General features: G+C 46.1%; 1 protein-coding gene across 3 annotated transcripts in view; it reads right to left on the reverse strand.

Moving 5' to 3' along the window:
• Nucleotides 1–3436: 3436 nt before the first annotated feature.
• Nucleotides 3437–18393, reverse strand: part of LOC144170735 (neuroligin-4, Y-linked-like) — a 358223-nt gene continuing 343266 nt past the window's right edge. For 2 of the 3 annotated variants that reach the window (XM_077700710.1, XM_077700709.1), the window contains exons 11-12: nt 14598–14806; nt 3437–5398 (exon numbers count right to left, since the gene is read on the reverse strand). In XM_077700710.1, coding sequence (XP_077556836.1) covers nt 5362–5398; nt 14598–14806 — 246 coding nt within the window. In that variant the 3' untranslated portion in view covers nt 3437–5361. Of the gene's footprint in view, nt 5399–14593; nt 14807–18393 lie in introns of all 3 variants that reach the window. The other variant, XM_077700711.1, reaches the window with a different exon arrangement.

The raw sequence follows: 18393 nt of genomic DNA on the forward strand, positions 1-18393 counted from the left end.
AACGCACATACGGCCGCCAGGCAGGGCCTCTTCGCTGGCCCTACATGTTTGAACGGTGGTCCATGCCACAAAAACCAACTGCAGATGCCGCCGGTAAATGTGTGATAGGCTCGCTCTATACAACGAGGCATGTAGGGGCTATTCACAACATTTCTTTATTTGAGCTCATGAGAAAAGCGTGTGCCGAAATGTTATTCTCTAGAAGGCCGTGCTGCAATTTATCCGTTTTGCTGTGTGATTTCACCGCCCAGGTTTAATCATGCACCTTCACAAGCTCCAAGGCCACGATTAGGGTGCTTAAATGCTGCGAAAAACCCTGAACTTCGTGTTAATACTTTAAAAAAAAAAAGTATAAGTGGAGGATAGAGGAAAGGAAAAAACATCGGTAGCAAATATGGCGGGAAAAACTGCTTCTTTTTTTATTCTTATTTTTTACTGAAAACTGCTTCACTTTAGCGCGAGCACCATTCCTTCGCAAGACGTCGGCTTTTCAAAAATGTAAGATAAGCTACGCACACGTCGCGAAGCGGACATATATAATATATATCACAACTGCTGCCATCTGAAATCTCGGCGTGAAATTAGAATCATGCCCCATTTGTCTGCCGCAGATGACAGGGCTTCAGTGTCTGGTTGCTTCGATTTGTCTTTATGAGTGCACTGGGCGTTAAAAACGTCTCCAGTGGGCCGTTGCTAGTTGTAATAAAACTCAAAAAGAGCAAACGACGTCATTTGGGTTCACACTTCAACTCCAGCCTTTTTCTTCATGGTGTGTGCATTGCAGGCTGACAAAATGTCCGAAAAGTAATGATATCGTCATTTCAAAAGAGGCAATCGGGGGATCTTTTACAAATAAATGGTACTCGGAGCACTTAAGTCTGCTTACGTGCTTTCAAGGCATGCATCACTTATTAACAACTTTTTTTTTCTGCTACATCGTATTTGCGTCTCTATTTTAGCTTTTATTTCTATGTCATTTCGGACGAATTTCCATTAAATCTCGCCGGATCATGCGCGCTTTTATTTGCTGCTTACAGCAGCAGCGATTTCATTTCCTGACGCGACAACACCAAGAACTACAGCACCGAAAACGGTTTTCCGCAGAGGAAGGCACTTAAGGCCTTCGGCTTAATAATAAAGCGGGCTCTTTCTCACGGAAGTCTGTATATAGTCCGTATATGGATCTATTATCGTTCACGTGCAGATGCTTTATTCCTAATTTCTCCGTGCGAGTGATATCAGCCTCAAGAAAGCCAATCAATGATTGACGGGGTATGGGACTGCAGCACTGCCAGCCCAATTCATTACAGCTGGCCTTCCTATCAATCTATGATTTGGGATTTCATTGCGTAGGGTAACCGCACGGTGTATCTGGAAGCTCCCGGATAACGAGGTAACGAGCACTAAACGCGGATTGAGCTTCTCACTGCGTTTGCGCGATTTTTCTAGCGTTCGCGAAGTGATGCGCCCTGACGACCCGCTAGCCTAAAAACAAGAAAGACCGCCATCCGAAGCTCCTAGAAAGAAAAATACCGGAGCTCTTCTCTAAGCTATATATACGTGTCACTAGTTACGTGTCATTGCCGTAAGACTTCCTCTTCACGTCAATAGGCGGCTGTGCCGTTGCGACACGCGACTGCCAGCAGATTCCCCCGCGTAGGGCCTTTTTGTGACATTTTATTACCCTAATGACGCAATGTGGCAAAAGATAGTACTCGGAAAAAGAGATTCTATTGTGACTTGTTGGGTGACATTTTGTCAGTTTAGTTTTCGGAATACCCTGGCAAGGGTATGCTCGGATCACATCCCCGCGGAATTTTTCGTGCGCATGACAGCGACTAGAGCGCTGGCCTTATGGAAAATGCTCCACTACATCTTTTTCTGGCAGGTTATATTCACGGTGAATTTTACTTACTATGACACATTTTTACACGATGTGTGTTGTTTTCTGCATTGAGCTACGTCAGTACTTTTACAACCTACGTTATTTCAAGTGGTTGACAATACTGATGTCAATAACTGCGCCTTAATTTGTGTATGGTTAGGATGTAGAGAAAAAAAAACAACTTCGACTAAGCCCGCCTGTTTGTCATCTCAAGTTCAAGTCGGAAATATTTGGTGCAATTCAAAGGCCCCTATGCGAGAAAGCTAGTTCAACAAGCAAAGCTGCACAACTGAGTAAACTATACAAAGACAGACATTAAACTACATAATGTGCGCAGGTCCGTTTAACACTACCTGTCGAAAGGTATTGTACTGCAATTCTTCATAAACCACATATCGTATTCGCTTGAATAATTTGCGTTGACCCGGACAACGTTTTTTAAGAAGTAAGCGTGAGTGGCTTTAGCTCCGTCATTAAGGCGAAAGCACTAAATGTCTCATCAAACAGAAAACATGAACGCGAAAAGTGACCGTCGTCGTCGGCGGCATCGACACGAATGGTACCAACAGTCACGTGACCTCAGAGGCGGGAACTGCGCTGTGGAGGAGCGCTGCGGTGCTTTGGCGCCTGTGCTCGGCTTTCTCATGCCTACACGTAAGCAGTCTTATGTTTTTCTGCCGAATTTTTACCATAGGGCAAGCTTTCGAAACATTTTGTTTCACAGTTGGAGGGGGGGGTGAAAAAGTTAATCGTCATTACGCAATTCGAATGACTCACCTGGGAAATGGCGGAGAGCAGTGACGAAGCCAATGCATTACCTTGTGTAGTTCCTTTAAAGATGCCGTCAAAAAAGCGAAGACCAAGGGAGTGCTGAAGTTTTGGAGAAAGTCACCACCAGTCGGGCGCGCGTGACTTAGAATATTTTAGCCTCCCTTACTACTCTCAGACAGATCGCCAAAAATACTTTACGAAATATTTGTATGCACCCACAGTACACATTGTAGCTGCGCCGTACACAATTAGTTTTGATAAGTTTTGAGCGGCGTACAAGATTTTCACGCTATATTTGATTTAAAGAAACCCTCAGGGGTAAGCGAAATTTGAATTACGCCATTCCCGACCAGGAGGTTCTTTCTCGATGTTAGAATACAAGGCTGATACCTTTTCTACAATCGAACTGCTGAGCTAAGAACGTTTAAAAAAGATGTCACCTTTCTCCTGCGTACGTCCGGGAAGTATGCCTGTGCAGAAGTTCTGATATTGTGATTGAATATGGTTCATATGAAGCTAATGGGAAGGAAATGCATTTGCGCTTCCAATGTCAGATAGGAGCCTTTATGTTTAAACCCCTTTATACTTCTCGGGTGCTGATCATAAGAGACAAAGGTGCGCTTATATAATTCCCGAAATATTTCGTTTCGTGTTTGTCTAGAACTGTACACCATCCACTTCCCTTCTTCTGAAAACAAGGCTTCTCAAACAAATTTCAGGCTACAGCGCAGTCCCAATTTTCTTGCACAACAGGCTCTTCAGGTGTACGCGTGTTCACTTCAACAATGAAATACTTTATTTGTTTATAATCTTCAATTCACATAGTGTACCTCCGACTGCATCTATTTCTTTCGTTTAGAATGACGAAGGACAATGCTCGGTTTCAGGTGTAAAAATTTTCCTGGAAAAGACGCACACAATCCCAAAAAAGCACGTTTTATTGTTACCCTCAACTTTCGTGATTGCCGGGGATGAAAATAGGTTGAGCGAATTTTTGCGATATCATACGTCGCTAGATTCGTTGAAGTTTTTCCAGAAAATTTTACTTTTCCGTCTCCTTTCTTCTTCAGGTGAAACCTCCCCCTGAGTAACTACTGTTTAATGGCGCTTCCCCTTTCCCGTTTCAAAAGTAAATAACTCGAAATGGATGACCATTTTTACGGAACTGACTTTAGTATGAAAAAGAAAATAACGTCTGCAAGGTTGACGCAGTTAATTATTTTAAATGTACAAATGAATGCAATCTCGGAAATGTAGGTTTTGATACATACAAAAAACAGGACCATTCAAAGAAACCAGACAAAAAATTCGTGCTTAAGTAGTCATAACACGGTCGTAACAAGTGGGTTGTGACAGTATAGAAAATCTTGCACGCGCATTATTCTACACAAAACGAGGTTCCACAATAGGACGCTTCTCTAAACGCTCGAACTGTACCTCCAAACACTTGAGCACGGGCTTATCGCACTGTAGTTTGTGACGCACGTGTGCTCATTCGCGAAGACAAATGTAGACAGGGAGCATTATAAAGATCGGTTCGTCGTTTACAGAACCATGCACTTCGTTTACCGCCTCCTGTTTGCCTCGTTTTTCGCGAGTTCTGTCCTTAACACCGTACCAATGGTAAGTTTTCAAACTTGAACTTAAGCGAGGCATTTGGTCACCGACAGTTGAACGTTAAATGACATCGTTTACTCTGTACAAACTGACGCGGTACGACCTTAATTCGTCGAAACGACTAAAACTTGGCGCGTCCGCGAAAACAAAAAAGGAGATAGATGAGGGACAGACTTGTTTCCAGTATTCACCGAGCGCACAGCATGGCCCTACTGGCTGAGCGCGCCCTTTGCCACCAGCGTATTTAGCTTCGCGTCGCTGTGGCGGAGTCTACCAGAATCTCGTGGTTCAGCAGATGGACTACCGCGTTACTTTGTTAGAACGGCTTTTAGGACGTCGCCAATCGGTGCTTCTTAGCTGTGGCGCATTCCTTCCATTCAGGGGCCGCTGTTTCGCCGTGGCAGCCTCGTTGTTCAACCTCCTCACCCGCAGGCAACGAGATTCAGGTGAAAAGGAAAGCTTGCCAGCTGGTGAAAAATCCGCACCGAAAGGACAAACACCGTGCGACAGGGGAACACATGGTCGCCACGAGGAGTCGGGATGAACGGCCGAAACGTTTCCGATGCGACGCACAACTGCCGCTGCCACTCGTCAATGGCTGTGGGTGGTGTAAAGCCGCCGAGGAATCACGATGTTCGAGCACGGCGGCTTTTTCAGGAAGTACACGCACTCACACAACACGCACACACGCACACAAACGCTTCCACGATTGCGGGGCGAAAGTGAAGGCCGCATAATGCGAGTCTTCGCACGCCCGCTGCTCCTGGACCGTCACGGCACGGTATTGCCGTCCGAAGCGGTGGTTTGCGAACGCAGCTGGGGGGCTGGCCGAAGTCGTAGTCCCGAAAGGAAGCCTTCTGGATAAAAACATTTTTATGTCCGACTCTCTCTTGTGTCAAAGAAGAAAGGATCAAAGGTGGGGAGCGGGAGTCCTGTTCCGCCGCTCGAGGTCAGCCCGCAGCGTCGTGCGAGACGGGCGCGTTTCGAAGCGTAGAGGGTTCGACGTCTTTCTTCCCCGCCACTCTACACTAGTGCTGCTCCTCGCCAAAGTCTGCACCCGGAAGGCCACCGCGCCACCACCACCGATGCTAGACGGTCGTCTCTTCCCTCCTGTCCCGGAAGCCACTGTCCGCAAGCGGGAGAAAGAGGGAAGGCAGAAGGTAGCGCTCGTCATTCCGTGTACGCCTTCAAGCATTCTTCGCTCTCAAGCTGCTTGCCCTTGCCTTCAAGAGCGCTGGAGTTAGGCTTAGCATTTCTGACATATCTATGTGTTATTCGCACCCTCATCTGATGGGACACACTGCTTCTCAATAATGGCGCCAACGTTCTCTGCCACATTATAACTGCTAAGTGCGAAGTTGCAACTGCTCAGTTAATAAGTTAATTATTTCAGTAGGTATGGTGTGGCTTTCAACCAGGCTCCAAGAAGACGCAAAAAGACAAAATTTTACGAACTTTAGTTATTCTAAATTGTAATGACACTATTATTGGCGATTATTAATGCGACGAATTACGAATCACGTCTTACAATTAATATGAAAAGGGTGCGAGCATAAGAGGCTACTATGCATATTGGCCTGGTTTGCATACTAGGTTGCAAACTCTGCATGACGGTGGCGATGACAATAAACTTAGGGTTACAAACTCGTGGGCATGGAATACGACGGTTGCTATTGGGAGAGGATAATAGGGGCGCAGGGGCATTGGCAACTCCTGAACTCTCGCGATAGCTTCTCCTATTGTTTGTTACGTGCGCGCATTATGAGGGCTCTCATGCACACGCGCTGCAAATGCATTCATCCGTGCACGCATAGCCGTGTCTTTGCATGCACGCATGCCCTATCTCTGGCAGGCATAGGCACTAACATGCGAGAGGAGCTTTCTAGGGGCACTTCTCCGATTAGTGGAAACTTTTGCGACGGACAAGTCTAAAATATGATGCACCCCTCCGTCTAAAGACGACGATGTTTGAACGCGAAGCTTTCTCGTGATGGAATCTTTGATTGACCAATCCCACAGTGCGAGTATGTGCTACTCTGGAGGTACGTGCCACTTTTCTAGAATACCCACAGCAACTTTCCGGTGTGCACTCTGTAAGCCTAACGTTTGGGTTTGGGGTGTATGGCGCGAATCGGTACCTGCTGTTTGGCGCTCATTGAGCGGTTTTTAGTGGGTGCCGGTTTGAGGCGTTAAAACCCAAGATGTGACGTTAGGCCTAACGTCCTAAAACTCAAAATTGCAAGTTACGCCTAGCGTCTTGTGGCTAACAGCCTTACGGCACGCAGAGCAACGCCATTTGCATCTTAAGTCGGCCTGTGGGTAACGGCTGTCGATGTTCACCTCACAACATAAAGTTAAGCCTCTGACGTCGCGCGGTCGCACGCTTGCGTCACCGCCTTCCTTTGTTGCATATCAACCTTTAGGGGAAGGCGCGTAACGGAGCTGTCGACAAGCTTCAAGGAAGCGTTTTAATTTTGGTACACTTCACCCACAATCATCACCCTCGTTAGAGAAAGTTGGCTTTCCTGCAGGGCGTATTCGCGTTACAGACGCCATCAATGAGAGCACTAAAGCTTCGCTTTAAAACAGCTCGCATAAGCTTGCCCGCCTCCACTGTAATGTTGATGCCACACAACTCGGAGTGGCTTATCGCATGCGCCTCGACATGTATGCCCCAACATCCCAACACTGCCAGCTACCGGTGGTGGCATCACTACTACACTGACGGATGCTGATAGCGCACGCTTCGCCTTGCGTTTCCATTCGTTAACGAACCCTTGGAACTCAACAGAGATCTCATCTCGACGTGGAGCGTATTTAGGCTAGTCGTTAACCCATCTGTTTCTGATCATCGTTCAACCTAAGAAAGAAACGACAGCGCCAAAAGGAAATGGCCAGTTAGAGAAAGAATTGAATGGAATTGGTTACTCTGAATAGCTCAAATTTCACTACCAATCCAATGCAAAAGTGAGTAAGAAATCTGGCATTAATTAAACCATTCCCAGTTGCTTGCTGAGGGACTGTGTTCACCCTTACAGCTAGCAAACGTAGAAATACAAGAAGAGCAAAGGTTTGGGAGTAGCGTTTCACGTATGCAACAAAATTGCGCAGCAAGCAATCTGGCATAGTTAGTACTTTAGAACGTACTTCGTGGCGCTATAAATTCTCCTTTATATCTTCATTTTATCTCTGTAAATGTGGTCTGCCTGTACGTCAGCCGCAGATATGCTGTACACGCCCATTACGGGCGACACTTTGTTTTATTTTGAACTTTATTGCTTGCTATTTTATTGAAGAACAGTCAGCTGCAAACAAATAATGTAAGCTTGCACGCGAAAGACAAACACCCACTTCTCAAAACCTACCATGCTGGAAGGGCACGGCCTACTAGCTAGTTACTATAGCGCATTTTCGCGAATACGTTGCGTTGACATTGAGTGCATAAGCAGATGCTTACTGCCAGTGCATGCTCGGGCATTACTCAGGTGCAAGCCATCAATATTGAAATGTTTAAACGATCTTACTCTTTCAAGGACTATATAAACACTGAAATTTTGTTTCGTCTGCCACATAGATCAACTTTAAAAAAGAAAGGAACACAAACACCCGCCATACACACGCGCACAAAAATTCAGCACTGTCATTCCAATTCTACTGGTGAAAAACGGGAGCGCTTATGATTCAGCCAAGCACGGCAGGTGATTATTCAGGTGGAATAGCAGGGGCTTGTGTCAAATGTCATCATTGAACGCCATTATCGTGTTCAGCGTCATTGTGTTGAACGACAGACGCAGGCGTCACCGTATGCATGCTGGATATAGTGTTGCACAATATTAAGTGCACAGTGGCACTCGGGACCCGGTGGCGCAGTCAAAATAATCGGGTATCTCATACGATTGCTCTTGTTTGAAGCTTCATAGTGTTATCCTTTGCTATTGCTTGGTCTCGTTTAAAGCTTTCTCCTGCCACACAACGAGGCGGGCACTGCAGTGCTAACTTCCTGTGCACTAAGACAAAAAGTTAGAACCGTGTGACAATTTCAAAGCGAAGCTTTCTATGCCTTTCTGATGGCGACCGTCCCGTCATCAAAGCGCACTGCGGGAAAGCCAACTTTACACAATGGGTTTCACAAAACAATGACGGTGATAAGCGGAGGAACTTCAGGCGTCTCAAGAAAACTACAGTTCCCTTGGTCTGAATCAAACATGCGTCCCTCGCGTTATGAAGCCGACATCTTTACCAATGCGCCATTCCAACGCAGTCGAGGCAGTTTGAATTTAAAGCAAAGCTTTCTTTGTCTCTCTAATGGTGACCGTTCCCTCATAAAAACTCTGCGAACACCTACAACCCCAATGATAGCGAACGACTCCCTTACGAGAACTGTGAGCGTTTCAACCATCGTTGTCGTTAGACGAAGGGGAGGCCGCGTTCTGGATAGTTTGTGAACTACGACATCTACGACCGAATAGGGAAATATGAACTTCACTTGGGACTGATAGAAACACAACTGTTTTAACCTAATTCGAGAGTGAGGCTAGGGGCCGTAATACGAGTCTCTCCTCCCCTCCATTTGCTCCCTCTACTCGGCTGAGGGAAGGACTCCGCAATGCTCATGCCTGGGGAAATCAATTTCAAGGATGTCTTCCACTGGAGGCTCGAGTAAGGAACAATTCAGAATATCTGGGTAGGAGTTGCATTATGTTTTCGAGGTCTTGGTTGACGGAGCGTGCGCAGTGATAACAAAGATGAACACAAGATGTCGCAAGAAACAAAGACGAAAGATGTTGCTGCCATTTCATTATGAACCTGCCTCACGTGTATGCCTGTACCATCGACCATCACCCGTTGTGGAATTTCGTACTTGCCCTCCCCTTATGTAATACCCGCAAGGGGCCCTTAAGGGTACAATAAATGATGACGATGATGATAATGATTACAATGTTTAAAGTGGGTGTTTGAGTCTGCTGAGACTTTCAGCAATTTAAAGACATTCTGACAAGGTTGTCCATAAGATGTGTATGGCGCCAAAACTTATAACCTGGAATATTGAATTTCGTCGTCAAAATTGCTGACTTTTATTTCATTTTTACTGTTTTCAGAGAACGTACCATTAGGTTTATTTATGAATTATAATAAATATTGACTTTTTACGCCATTAAGTAGGCTTTTAATAGCACAGCTTAGGCCGACATACATCTGCCCGGAGTAACCAAAAGCCTCGAAGCCACAAGAAACAAAATGTGGTTAGGGAGGTTTCGGGAATCAAACCCTGGACCTTCAGGCTGTGAAACCGGCAACCTAACCACTGGGCCACCCCAAAGGCCCGAGGGGTGCTGGGTTAGCAGCGGCGGGAAACAATATGTGCAGCCAACTGAAAAAAAAAACGCATCCCCAGGTCGGAACCGACCCTGGGTCCCTCGTGTTATGAAACAGGTGTCTATCCGATTGAGCTATCACCGCAATGAGGGCGCGCAGTTTTTCCTTAGGGTTCGAAGCGCGGGCGTTGGCTTTGGACTTGGCCGCCGTTTCAGGCGCACGCAAACGCAGCCCACTTTGGGAGAGATGTGAAAGACTGTGGACCAAAGGATCCGGGCCTGCCAGTCATAAGGAGCTTTAAGCGCAAGTTCGGAGTAAAGGTGAGGTAAAGACTTATGGCGCGGAAACTTGGCGCCTTACTAAACAACTTGAAAGCAAACTTAGGTCGGCGCAACGCGCCGCTGAAAGAATAATTATCGGAGTAACACTTAGAGAAAGGAAACAATTTTCCTGGATCAGAGGACCAACTCGAATACAATGCGCCATAGTTCAAATTAAAAAAACGGAATGGACTTGGGACGGCCCCGTATTTAGGCGAAATAGCAGTCGGTGAACTACCATAGTGACACAGTGGACACCGAGAGACGGGTTTAGAAAAAGAGGAAGGCCAAACACTCGATGGAGGGGCGAAATAAGGAAATTCGGAGTCAAAGAATGGACTCGAGCGGCGCGTGTCAGGAGCGGTTGGAAGTCGATAGGAGAGGCCTTCGACCTGCAGTAAACCTAGTGGGCTGTTGATGATGATGATGATGATGATGATGCTAGAGCGGAGCCCTGACGAAAGGGTAGGGGCCGCCAGCTCTGCCGTTTCTCCAGCATTCCACCCCTAGTGCTAGCTGGGCTAATTTTCTTTTCAGGAAATGTCAAAATGATTGAGTGACGTTAACTAAAGAACTATTGAAGGCTACTGCAAGTACCCTTCGCGCTGACGGGGGCCGTGCGAGACAAACTTCCGAAAAGTCTGCACCAAATTATTTAACCCAGGGTTCAAAAATCACGCCTCAAAGGCTTAAATCTTTGCGGAAGATAACAGAAGTCGGAAATGATCAATACGGGAGGGGGGGGGGGGTTCCTTTTATTTTCCCACGAGGCCCTTATCTCTCGGTACAGGCAAGAAAACACCGAGCAATAAAAACTGCCGAAATCGCGAGACTGAACAGAGACGCCTGGGGCGTAATGTCGGATATTTCCTCCTAACTTTTCTTTTCGAGGCGTATGCAGGGCGTGCGGCCAGAAGATCGAGAAACAGCGTCCATCGTTCATATGTGAATAACGCTCGGACGCGGCCGCCGCTGCATTAACCATCCAAGAACGGCGTGAATGTAACAAGAAAGACAAGGGGCAGAACAAGAGAAACCGCGGGAAAATAGCGAGCGGAAGAAAAACGTTCCCTGACAGAGCGGCCTTTTCGCGCCCCTTTTGTTGCTGCTGGCTCGGCTGCTCACGGCGAGCGCTGCGCAGTGTATTTTTCGGGGGGCGCTCATCGACCGCGGTGGCGCTTGTCCCGCCGAGGCATAGCGTCTCTGATGAAGTGCGGAATCCTGGCGCTGACTGCGATGGGTGTAACAAAGCGTGGCTCCTTGTGGCCCAGTGATGCGTCGACAGGGTGCGGGGCGCGACTTTTGCTGGTCACGTGCCCTGACCTTTCCTTTATTTGCCCGACTAAGAGAGAGAGAGGTGATAGCAAGAACAAACGCGCCACAGAAAATTCGTACCTGGCATGAGAGAATCGTTCCTATTGCCTTACAGACGTATCCTGAGATAAATTTATTTCTGGTGTTGTTGATTTTCATTATAATCTATGTATCCTCTGTAGCCCCTCCTGGTAGGGCCAAATTACGGGCTTGCACTATTGTTAAAAAAATAATTAAATAAATAAACAATGAATATTTTTGGTTCCTTAAAGGAAACAAATATTGTAGTGTAGAAATACGCATGCGTATCCGTGTCTGTGCGTAGGCCAGCACTAGAGGCCAAAGAATGCCTCAGAATAAACAGCCTCATTCACAAGCTTGTTCACTGCCCTCTATAGGCACGTTGAGCTGATGCTTGCCTCGCAAGCAGCAGCGCCGTTTTCTATATCCTGATGGTTCGGGGGGTCATTTCTGTTGTGAAAGATGCCACTTATATCACGGGCTCGGTTCGTAGCATTCATATTACGTAAGTGTCGGCGCTCTGTCCCAGACACGGAACAGCCGGGATTATCATGAGTCATGCATGGACGCCCACACAAACAAGGCATCTAAGGTAACGTCATGATAACAAGGCCGAGAAGAACGAACAGCTTAAGTGGCGCAGGCGAAAATTCGTCAATCGCTGCTATTGTAGCCGACCAGTCAGATTGCAGATAGTACAAATGGCAGGAAGGAACCGATGGATTCATCACGGCCGTCTTTGCTAACACCGTGTCTCAGTGGCAACCCCATAGATTGTTGGCACGGCATGCTGCAGGCAGTGGGTGATAACTGCTCGAGAAATCGCCGCTCCTTTATCGATTCCCTAGGGTGCGTTGCAGGCAAGTATAGTAGGAAAAGTGCTGCGCTCACAGCGGCCTCTGTGCGCTGCAGCGTGCATATACACGGGCGCGTGTATATGCGCTTGCGCTTGTACACGAGTCTTGGTGTTTGGCTAAATGGCTGCACATGACCCGTCCGACGTTCTGGATTAGCAGTTAATAAAGTTGATAGTTATTTTGTGCGTGCAATTTGCTTGCCCCCCCACTCCACATAGTTCTCCAGCGTTTCTTCGCAGATTTAAATTCATTTACTGAGCATTTAAGGCCGTCCTACTACAGTACATTACCCTGGGATCCCTTTCTGTGTTAACTACACTTCATTGGTGTACCCTTCTGAGACAACAATAAAGTTCTCATTCTATTATAAAAAAGCTGGGGTGAAAATAAATGGAAAGTAAAGCAAAGCCGTGTGTTAACCATGTCTTCTCCCAGAGACCGCAACTGTCAACTTGAACTAAACGATGCAGACGCGAAATCAGCGTCTCGAAGCAAGCAACCAATCTCTCGAAAGTTCTTAGTGTGGATGCGAGAAAGGCCTAAAGCAATTCAAAAGCCTACACTTTTCTAAAATGTAACTTCCCGAATTCCCTCGTTTCTTACAAGTAACGGTCGGCGCCATTGTTGCTGCCACTTTTTGGGGTGAATTAAGGCAGTAGGCGCATCAGCTCATTTGGCTGCAAGCCACAGAGGTCATTAAAACCTACCAACGACTATATGCTTAGGCCACTGCATTTGGGACCTGTTCTACATCCGGAGACCGACAAAAAAATCATGTGGCAAAATAACGCCGATTGAGTATATTTCTCTGCATTCCCATATAGCTTTATGTTATAAGCCCACAGCATTTGCTTAAAACCAAAGGCCGTAAATCTTTAAGGAATTGAGGCACCCTCTACGTTTAAAAAGGGGAATATGGGTGGCGTAAATTTAATTTTTTTATCCTGCATTAATTTGTTCAGCGAATCTGTACCCTAAGCACTGCCTCGGCCGGGATCATTCGTGCCCATCTATCTTGGAGATGTAATTCACAAACACACTCCACACACAAAAAAAAATCGTCACCCCAAACCAGCTTTTTAGGTGAATTAGGATTGGTGAACTAGCGCTGTTTCCTTTGAAGTGTGAGTTCACGATTCAGTTGCTCAAGAGGAGAACAGGAATGACTTCAGTCAGCAGCACGGTGCCCGTTTCAGCCTCTTACGATTAACCTGCTGACATATTTTGATTCGGAGATCAAATTATGGTCAGCTTCGCTGGACGACGACTTGTACAGATATCAGTGAGCGAGCAAAACCTTTTTGGTAGGTTTTGTGGTTCGTTGTGGTGGCGGAAAAACACTCCGCTTTTTGAACTAGGCGGTGATGGCGAGGAAGATTAGACGGGACAATGACGGGAAGGTAACGAAGAAAATTGTATTTAAAATTATTTGCAAACGTTATTTACAGAATTGGTGACAGAGCATTGCTATCCTAGCGTTCGCCTGAATTCAGTTAACTCTGGTACGTTTTTCTTGGTGATCAACTATTCCGAAGGTACAACCTAGACCGCGAAGATTTACGTGCGCTAAGCACAGAGGCTTGCTGGCTTTGAGATTCTAAGTCTGTGTTCAAGTCTGCTGTTATCCGTCTTGCGCAGGAATGTAATACTTCGCGCTCCTGGTGTGCTGAGGAGCAGATCCGATTGGTCAGCTGACATTTCGAATAATCCAACGGTGGAGCCAAATACCACCTCATCGATTTCCAGGCGTTTCTCTCCTCTCTCACACGCGGTCATCGCTGGAGAAAGAATCGCGCCGGCGAGGCATGTTTCTCAGGATCAGGACAGGTTTCAGGCGCCGTTGTGCCCACAAAAGTCGTTGCCCCTTGTGCACCGCAAGAGTAATATACTGAGGCATGAATTCGGCGCCCGCTGGTCTAGGCCACGACAACCAGTGAACAACAACGCCTCGTTGTTTCTCTGGGGTAAGTCGTCCCGGGGCGTCTTAGACGGAAGCCACGTTTCCCGAAACACCATTACGGCAGCGGCTGCGAAGAGGCAGAGGTGGTAATGTTTGACCGCTTACGCGTGTCCGACGCGCGTGCGCGCGCCTTTCATCTCCCATTTTTCTCACACCTGCATGACAACCGAAAAAAGACGTCAGCAGCCTTGCAGAGCGCCAAATGTTTTCGTTCTTGGGATCTACAGCACATTGGGGTTTTTTTCTTCATCTTGCTCATAACGGAGTAACCCATGCATGGACAAGAATACATTTTTAGAAAAATGTCGCGAAGGCTTAGTCTAGTCTGTCAGGCCGGCTATGCACCATTTGACAACTTTACATCTCCCGTCGAAGAAATACCGGTGCAGACTTCAGTTTTATTTAGTAAAGCGTAGACTAAGCATGCATCTGTACCGTGCTGCGTGCCACGAGCAAGTAAAGAGGGTTGTACATGTAGAGCATTCCGTGGGGGGAGAAGGAAGACGATGGAATGGAAGGTGTGGCTACGTACTCACACGCACAGCTCCTGAGTGTTGTGCCCTGTCATCTGCTGCTGTTGCTGCTGCTGTTGTTGTTGCTGCTGTTGTTGCTGCTGCTGATGGTGATGCCTAAGGAGCGTGGCATGCGCACCGGGCGAAAGAACTCTGGCGGACGCCGAGAGTGGGAGCAAGGGCTGGGCTTCTGGGTGATCCGACGGGAGGAGGCTGTTCGGCTTCGGAGGCACCTGCACGGCATAGCAGCAGAAATGTAGAGAGAGAGGGTGCGGGGTGAGGCCTGATGGCTGTTTCAAACTAGGACATTGCGTAGGCGTTGCTCGCCTTCACCTTCTCCGAGTACACAGAAAGTCCGGCGGCTAAGCTGAGCTATCAGCGACTTCCCTTTAAATGGAAAGAGTGCACCATTGAGGAAGCCGACGTTCGTAATTACGCGGTGCACAATGATAAAGGCATCATTATTCTTCTAAGCTTGCGAAATTAACGTTATTTTCTTTAGCCAAAGAATAATTCACATTTGACTATGATAAGAGGAGAATGCTGGCCGTAACGTTTTGGCACGGGAGCGATAAGTGCCCCACCTTACGCCCGTGTTTTCGTTCTGTCGGAGTGTGAAGCCTGTCAGTCAAGGTCAAATAGCGAAAGAATTCCGGGTGAGCAAGAAAGCCTGCGTGGCTAGGCAAGGCGCTGGGTAGTCGAGCGGGCTAGTATAGGGCCCTCTCCAGACAAAAAAAAAAACGATACCGAATAAGGCCTACCCCTCATTCATTACGCTTTAAACGAAATTTCCTAACACAAAAAGCTGATGGAGGCGAAAAGCAAAAACACCCGCGTGTACGAGATTTCGGCGCACGTTAACGAATCCCAGTGGGTCAAAACTAATCCGGAGCCCTCCACTACGGCGCACCTCATCGCCTGCGTTGCGTCGGTGCGTTATAAACCCTAGAATCAATGAATCAATTCAAACGAAAAAGATTATTCTACAAGCGCGTGCCTTGGGTAAACACATACAGCAGTTCTCTGAGGATGTCAGTTTTTCCATTCATGCTGGAGTTTCTGCTTTGATTGGCTACATCAGGAAACTCTAGAGCATTTATCTTATTGTAAGCGGGCTGTGTAGTTCAGTACTGCTTTCACAGCTCAGTACTGTGTAGTTCGGTACTGCACAGTAAATATGTCTTTTTGGGGAGAAAATCGTAGGCTATTTGATCAACGTGTGTATATTTTTGAGTTCCCTGATAGATGATACATTACTTCAGACAAGTTTATGGGCGGTATATGCATTAAACTGTTGTTTCGGTGAGAAACTTTCAGGTCTCTTCCGCTCAAGATTTCCAATGTTTAACTTTCTTTTCTCGAGTTTTCCTGTGGTGCAGGGATCAGAGGAAATATCACAAGCTCCATCTGAGTAAACCCCTCATTACTGCTTTCAAGCATATGCATATGCGGGCTTCTCTTCCAACGTTTGCTCTCATCCGCAAACGTTTGTTTCTTTATGATTCCAAACCTAATGTGTGCTGTTTTTTACTTCTTGCGGGCTTCTGTCTTTTATCATTGGCTTTTTTCCCTTTTAATATTCGCATGTAATATGTTCCGCACTTTTTTTTTACCGTGTAGTTGGCAAATGTTTTTTTTTTTTTTTTTTCATTTCATCATTTCCTATCCCCTTCAGATTGCCTCCATCTGCTCTACCGACCCCTTTTTGCGTTAGTATATTACTTCTTTATTTCCTTACTCTACAAGCTTCCCGGTTCTTTGCTTGGCATCATCTATCTGCCTAAGGCGAATATTACTTCTTCGATCTTTTTCCTTGTAGTGCATTTTTCATGCCGTTACCCGTCCCAGTATTCAGCGATCGCGAGGACATTTCGCGGAACAGTAATGGGAAGATGGTGATTTTTTTTTTGTTTGCTTGGATTATACTGTCTTGCAATGGGATCGATTCTGCTATAATAAACTTCCTGGCATAAAAAGAAATGGCTGTCTAAAGCGAATAATTATAGACCATTACAACCATTTCATATGTTTTGTATAGTAGCCTTTAGAGCGTTGTGGTGCCGCAACATTTTTGAGATAACGATAATAAATTATTTGACAGAGTTCCGGGACCTAGATGAAAACCCGTTAGAGATAAAGGCCTATGTGATATGCAAAGCCACCAGAAATGAGTGTTATTCACCAACCTCAGGATTAGTCTTTTTTGTTTATTTTTTTCATCCCTGGTTATGTTAGGATAATTGTTCGAACAAGCTCCGCCTACAAAACGTCATTTCTTAAGCCCATTCGCAAAGAGCACAAAACAAGTAAGTTCACTTGTACGGCACCGTAGGAGTTGTCAGCAAATGTCGCGCAGAAAAAAAAAAATCTTCCCTGAGAGCAGCTCGTACTTTAACCTCCTGAAGAATTTTTTCTGCCACACATCTCCTTCAACATAGCCATATAACTACCCTGCCTGCAACGTACTGGGATCCACATGGCACCTCGTATGGGAATTCTACCCCACCCACAACCTGTGCTATCTCTTCCCCCAGAGCAGTAGGAGAGTGGGCTGACCAGCTCGCAGCTTGAGGACCAGGAATTCCTGGTCAATCGGGCCCGAGCAGCCGCGGTAGCTCGCGGCTTTCTGATATGAGAAGATGCCGCCCACTATTCTTCCCTTCTCTTAGTTATCAGTTCTAATTAACGTTTTCATTCTCCTCCTTCTTGTCCACATTTATTTAATAAACAAAAATTAATGAAGTTTGACAACTAAGGAAGAAGCAGCGGCCTCTCGTAGAAGCGATGCTATTTATTTGCAGTCGCCCTCAAACAGGCAGTGCGCGCATTTTAATTCGACCTAATCGACCTATCACGTCCCTCTAGCGTTTGGGTAATAAAATGGCCAGACAATTTTCGCCCTCATTGCATTTATTTTTTAGACTTTCACATAGCCATAAGTCTAAAACACTGGCATGGATCAGAAATTCTTCTTGGTCAGTAAACTATGCCTAATAACGCAGATTTTTGTTTCAATCTTGAAGTGGTTGTTAAGACTCGTGAGTGACACGCAACAAAAAAGTATGTTCCAATATTAATAATAATAGTAGGGAGGATGCTATTATTATGTTGTTGATGATGATGACGACAGTTGTATTAATAAAACAGTAACAATATCATCATTTTTTGCTGCTGCAACGTGTAACTAGAATACTAGCTTGAAGACAGTCCTATAAAAACTGTAAACGGACAGTGTAGTTTATGATTGTACACTCATAAATTTAGCATCATTTCGGGAATCACAGCAACGCGCCTTAATATTGCGTGAACGTGCAAAATACATATTGCATAAAATAAAAAGTATGCCTAATTAAAAAAAAAGTCCAATATTCAAATATTGCTCTAACTGTATATAATTATTTTCAATTCAAATCTCCACCAATGGTGTTATAGACGGCTTACAGCGCGTTCATAGGTGGTTTACAGGCAATTTACAACCATGTAAGCTGCCGATTGGAACCCTACATATTATAATTACAGAGAGCTGAAGTGCCGTACTTCCATTTTGTGCCACCTCAGTTGTGGCTCTTCACCAGATTACGATAAAAATGTATCGTTAGAATAATATAGTTCAACGACTTACGCAGCGAAATGTATCGTTCAAGATTCAGGTACTGGTGCCCTCGATAGTGCCCTTCGCTGGGTACGTGATGCTCACTGAGGGCGCAGACAGAACGTGCGTTCCTAGCCACAGTTGTAATCGATGAGGTTTATTTTCTGCTTTTCCACGCGTCGTCTGATCTACCTGTCGTAATATGCGCGACACATGGGTCCTATGGAG

The sequence above is a fragment of the Haemaphysalis longicornis genome, unplaced genomic scaffold, assembly GCF_048455015.1.
Source record: "Haemaphysalis longicornis isolate Haplotype H1 unplaced genomic scaffold, Haemaphysalis longicornis Haplotype H1 scaffold_2, whole genome shotgun sequence".
Lineage (NCBI taxonomy): Eukaryota > Metazoa > Arthropoda > Arachnida > Ixodida > Ixodidae > Haemaphysalis > Haemaphysalis longicornis.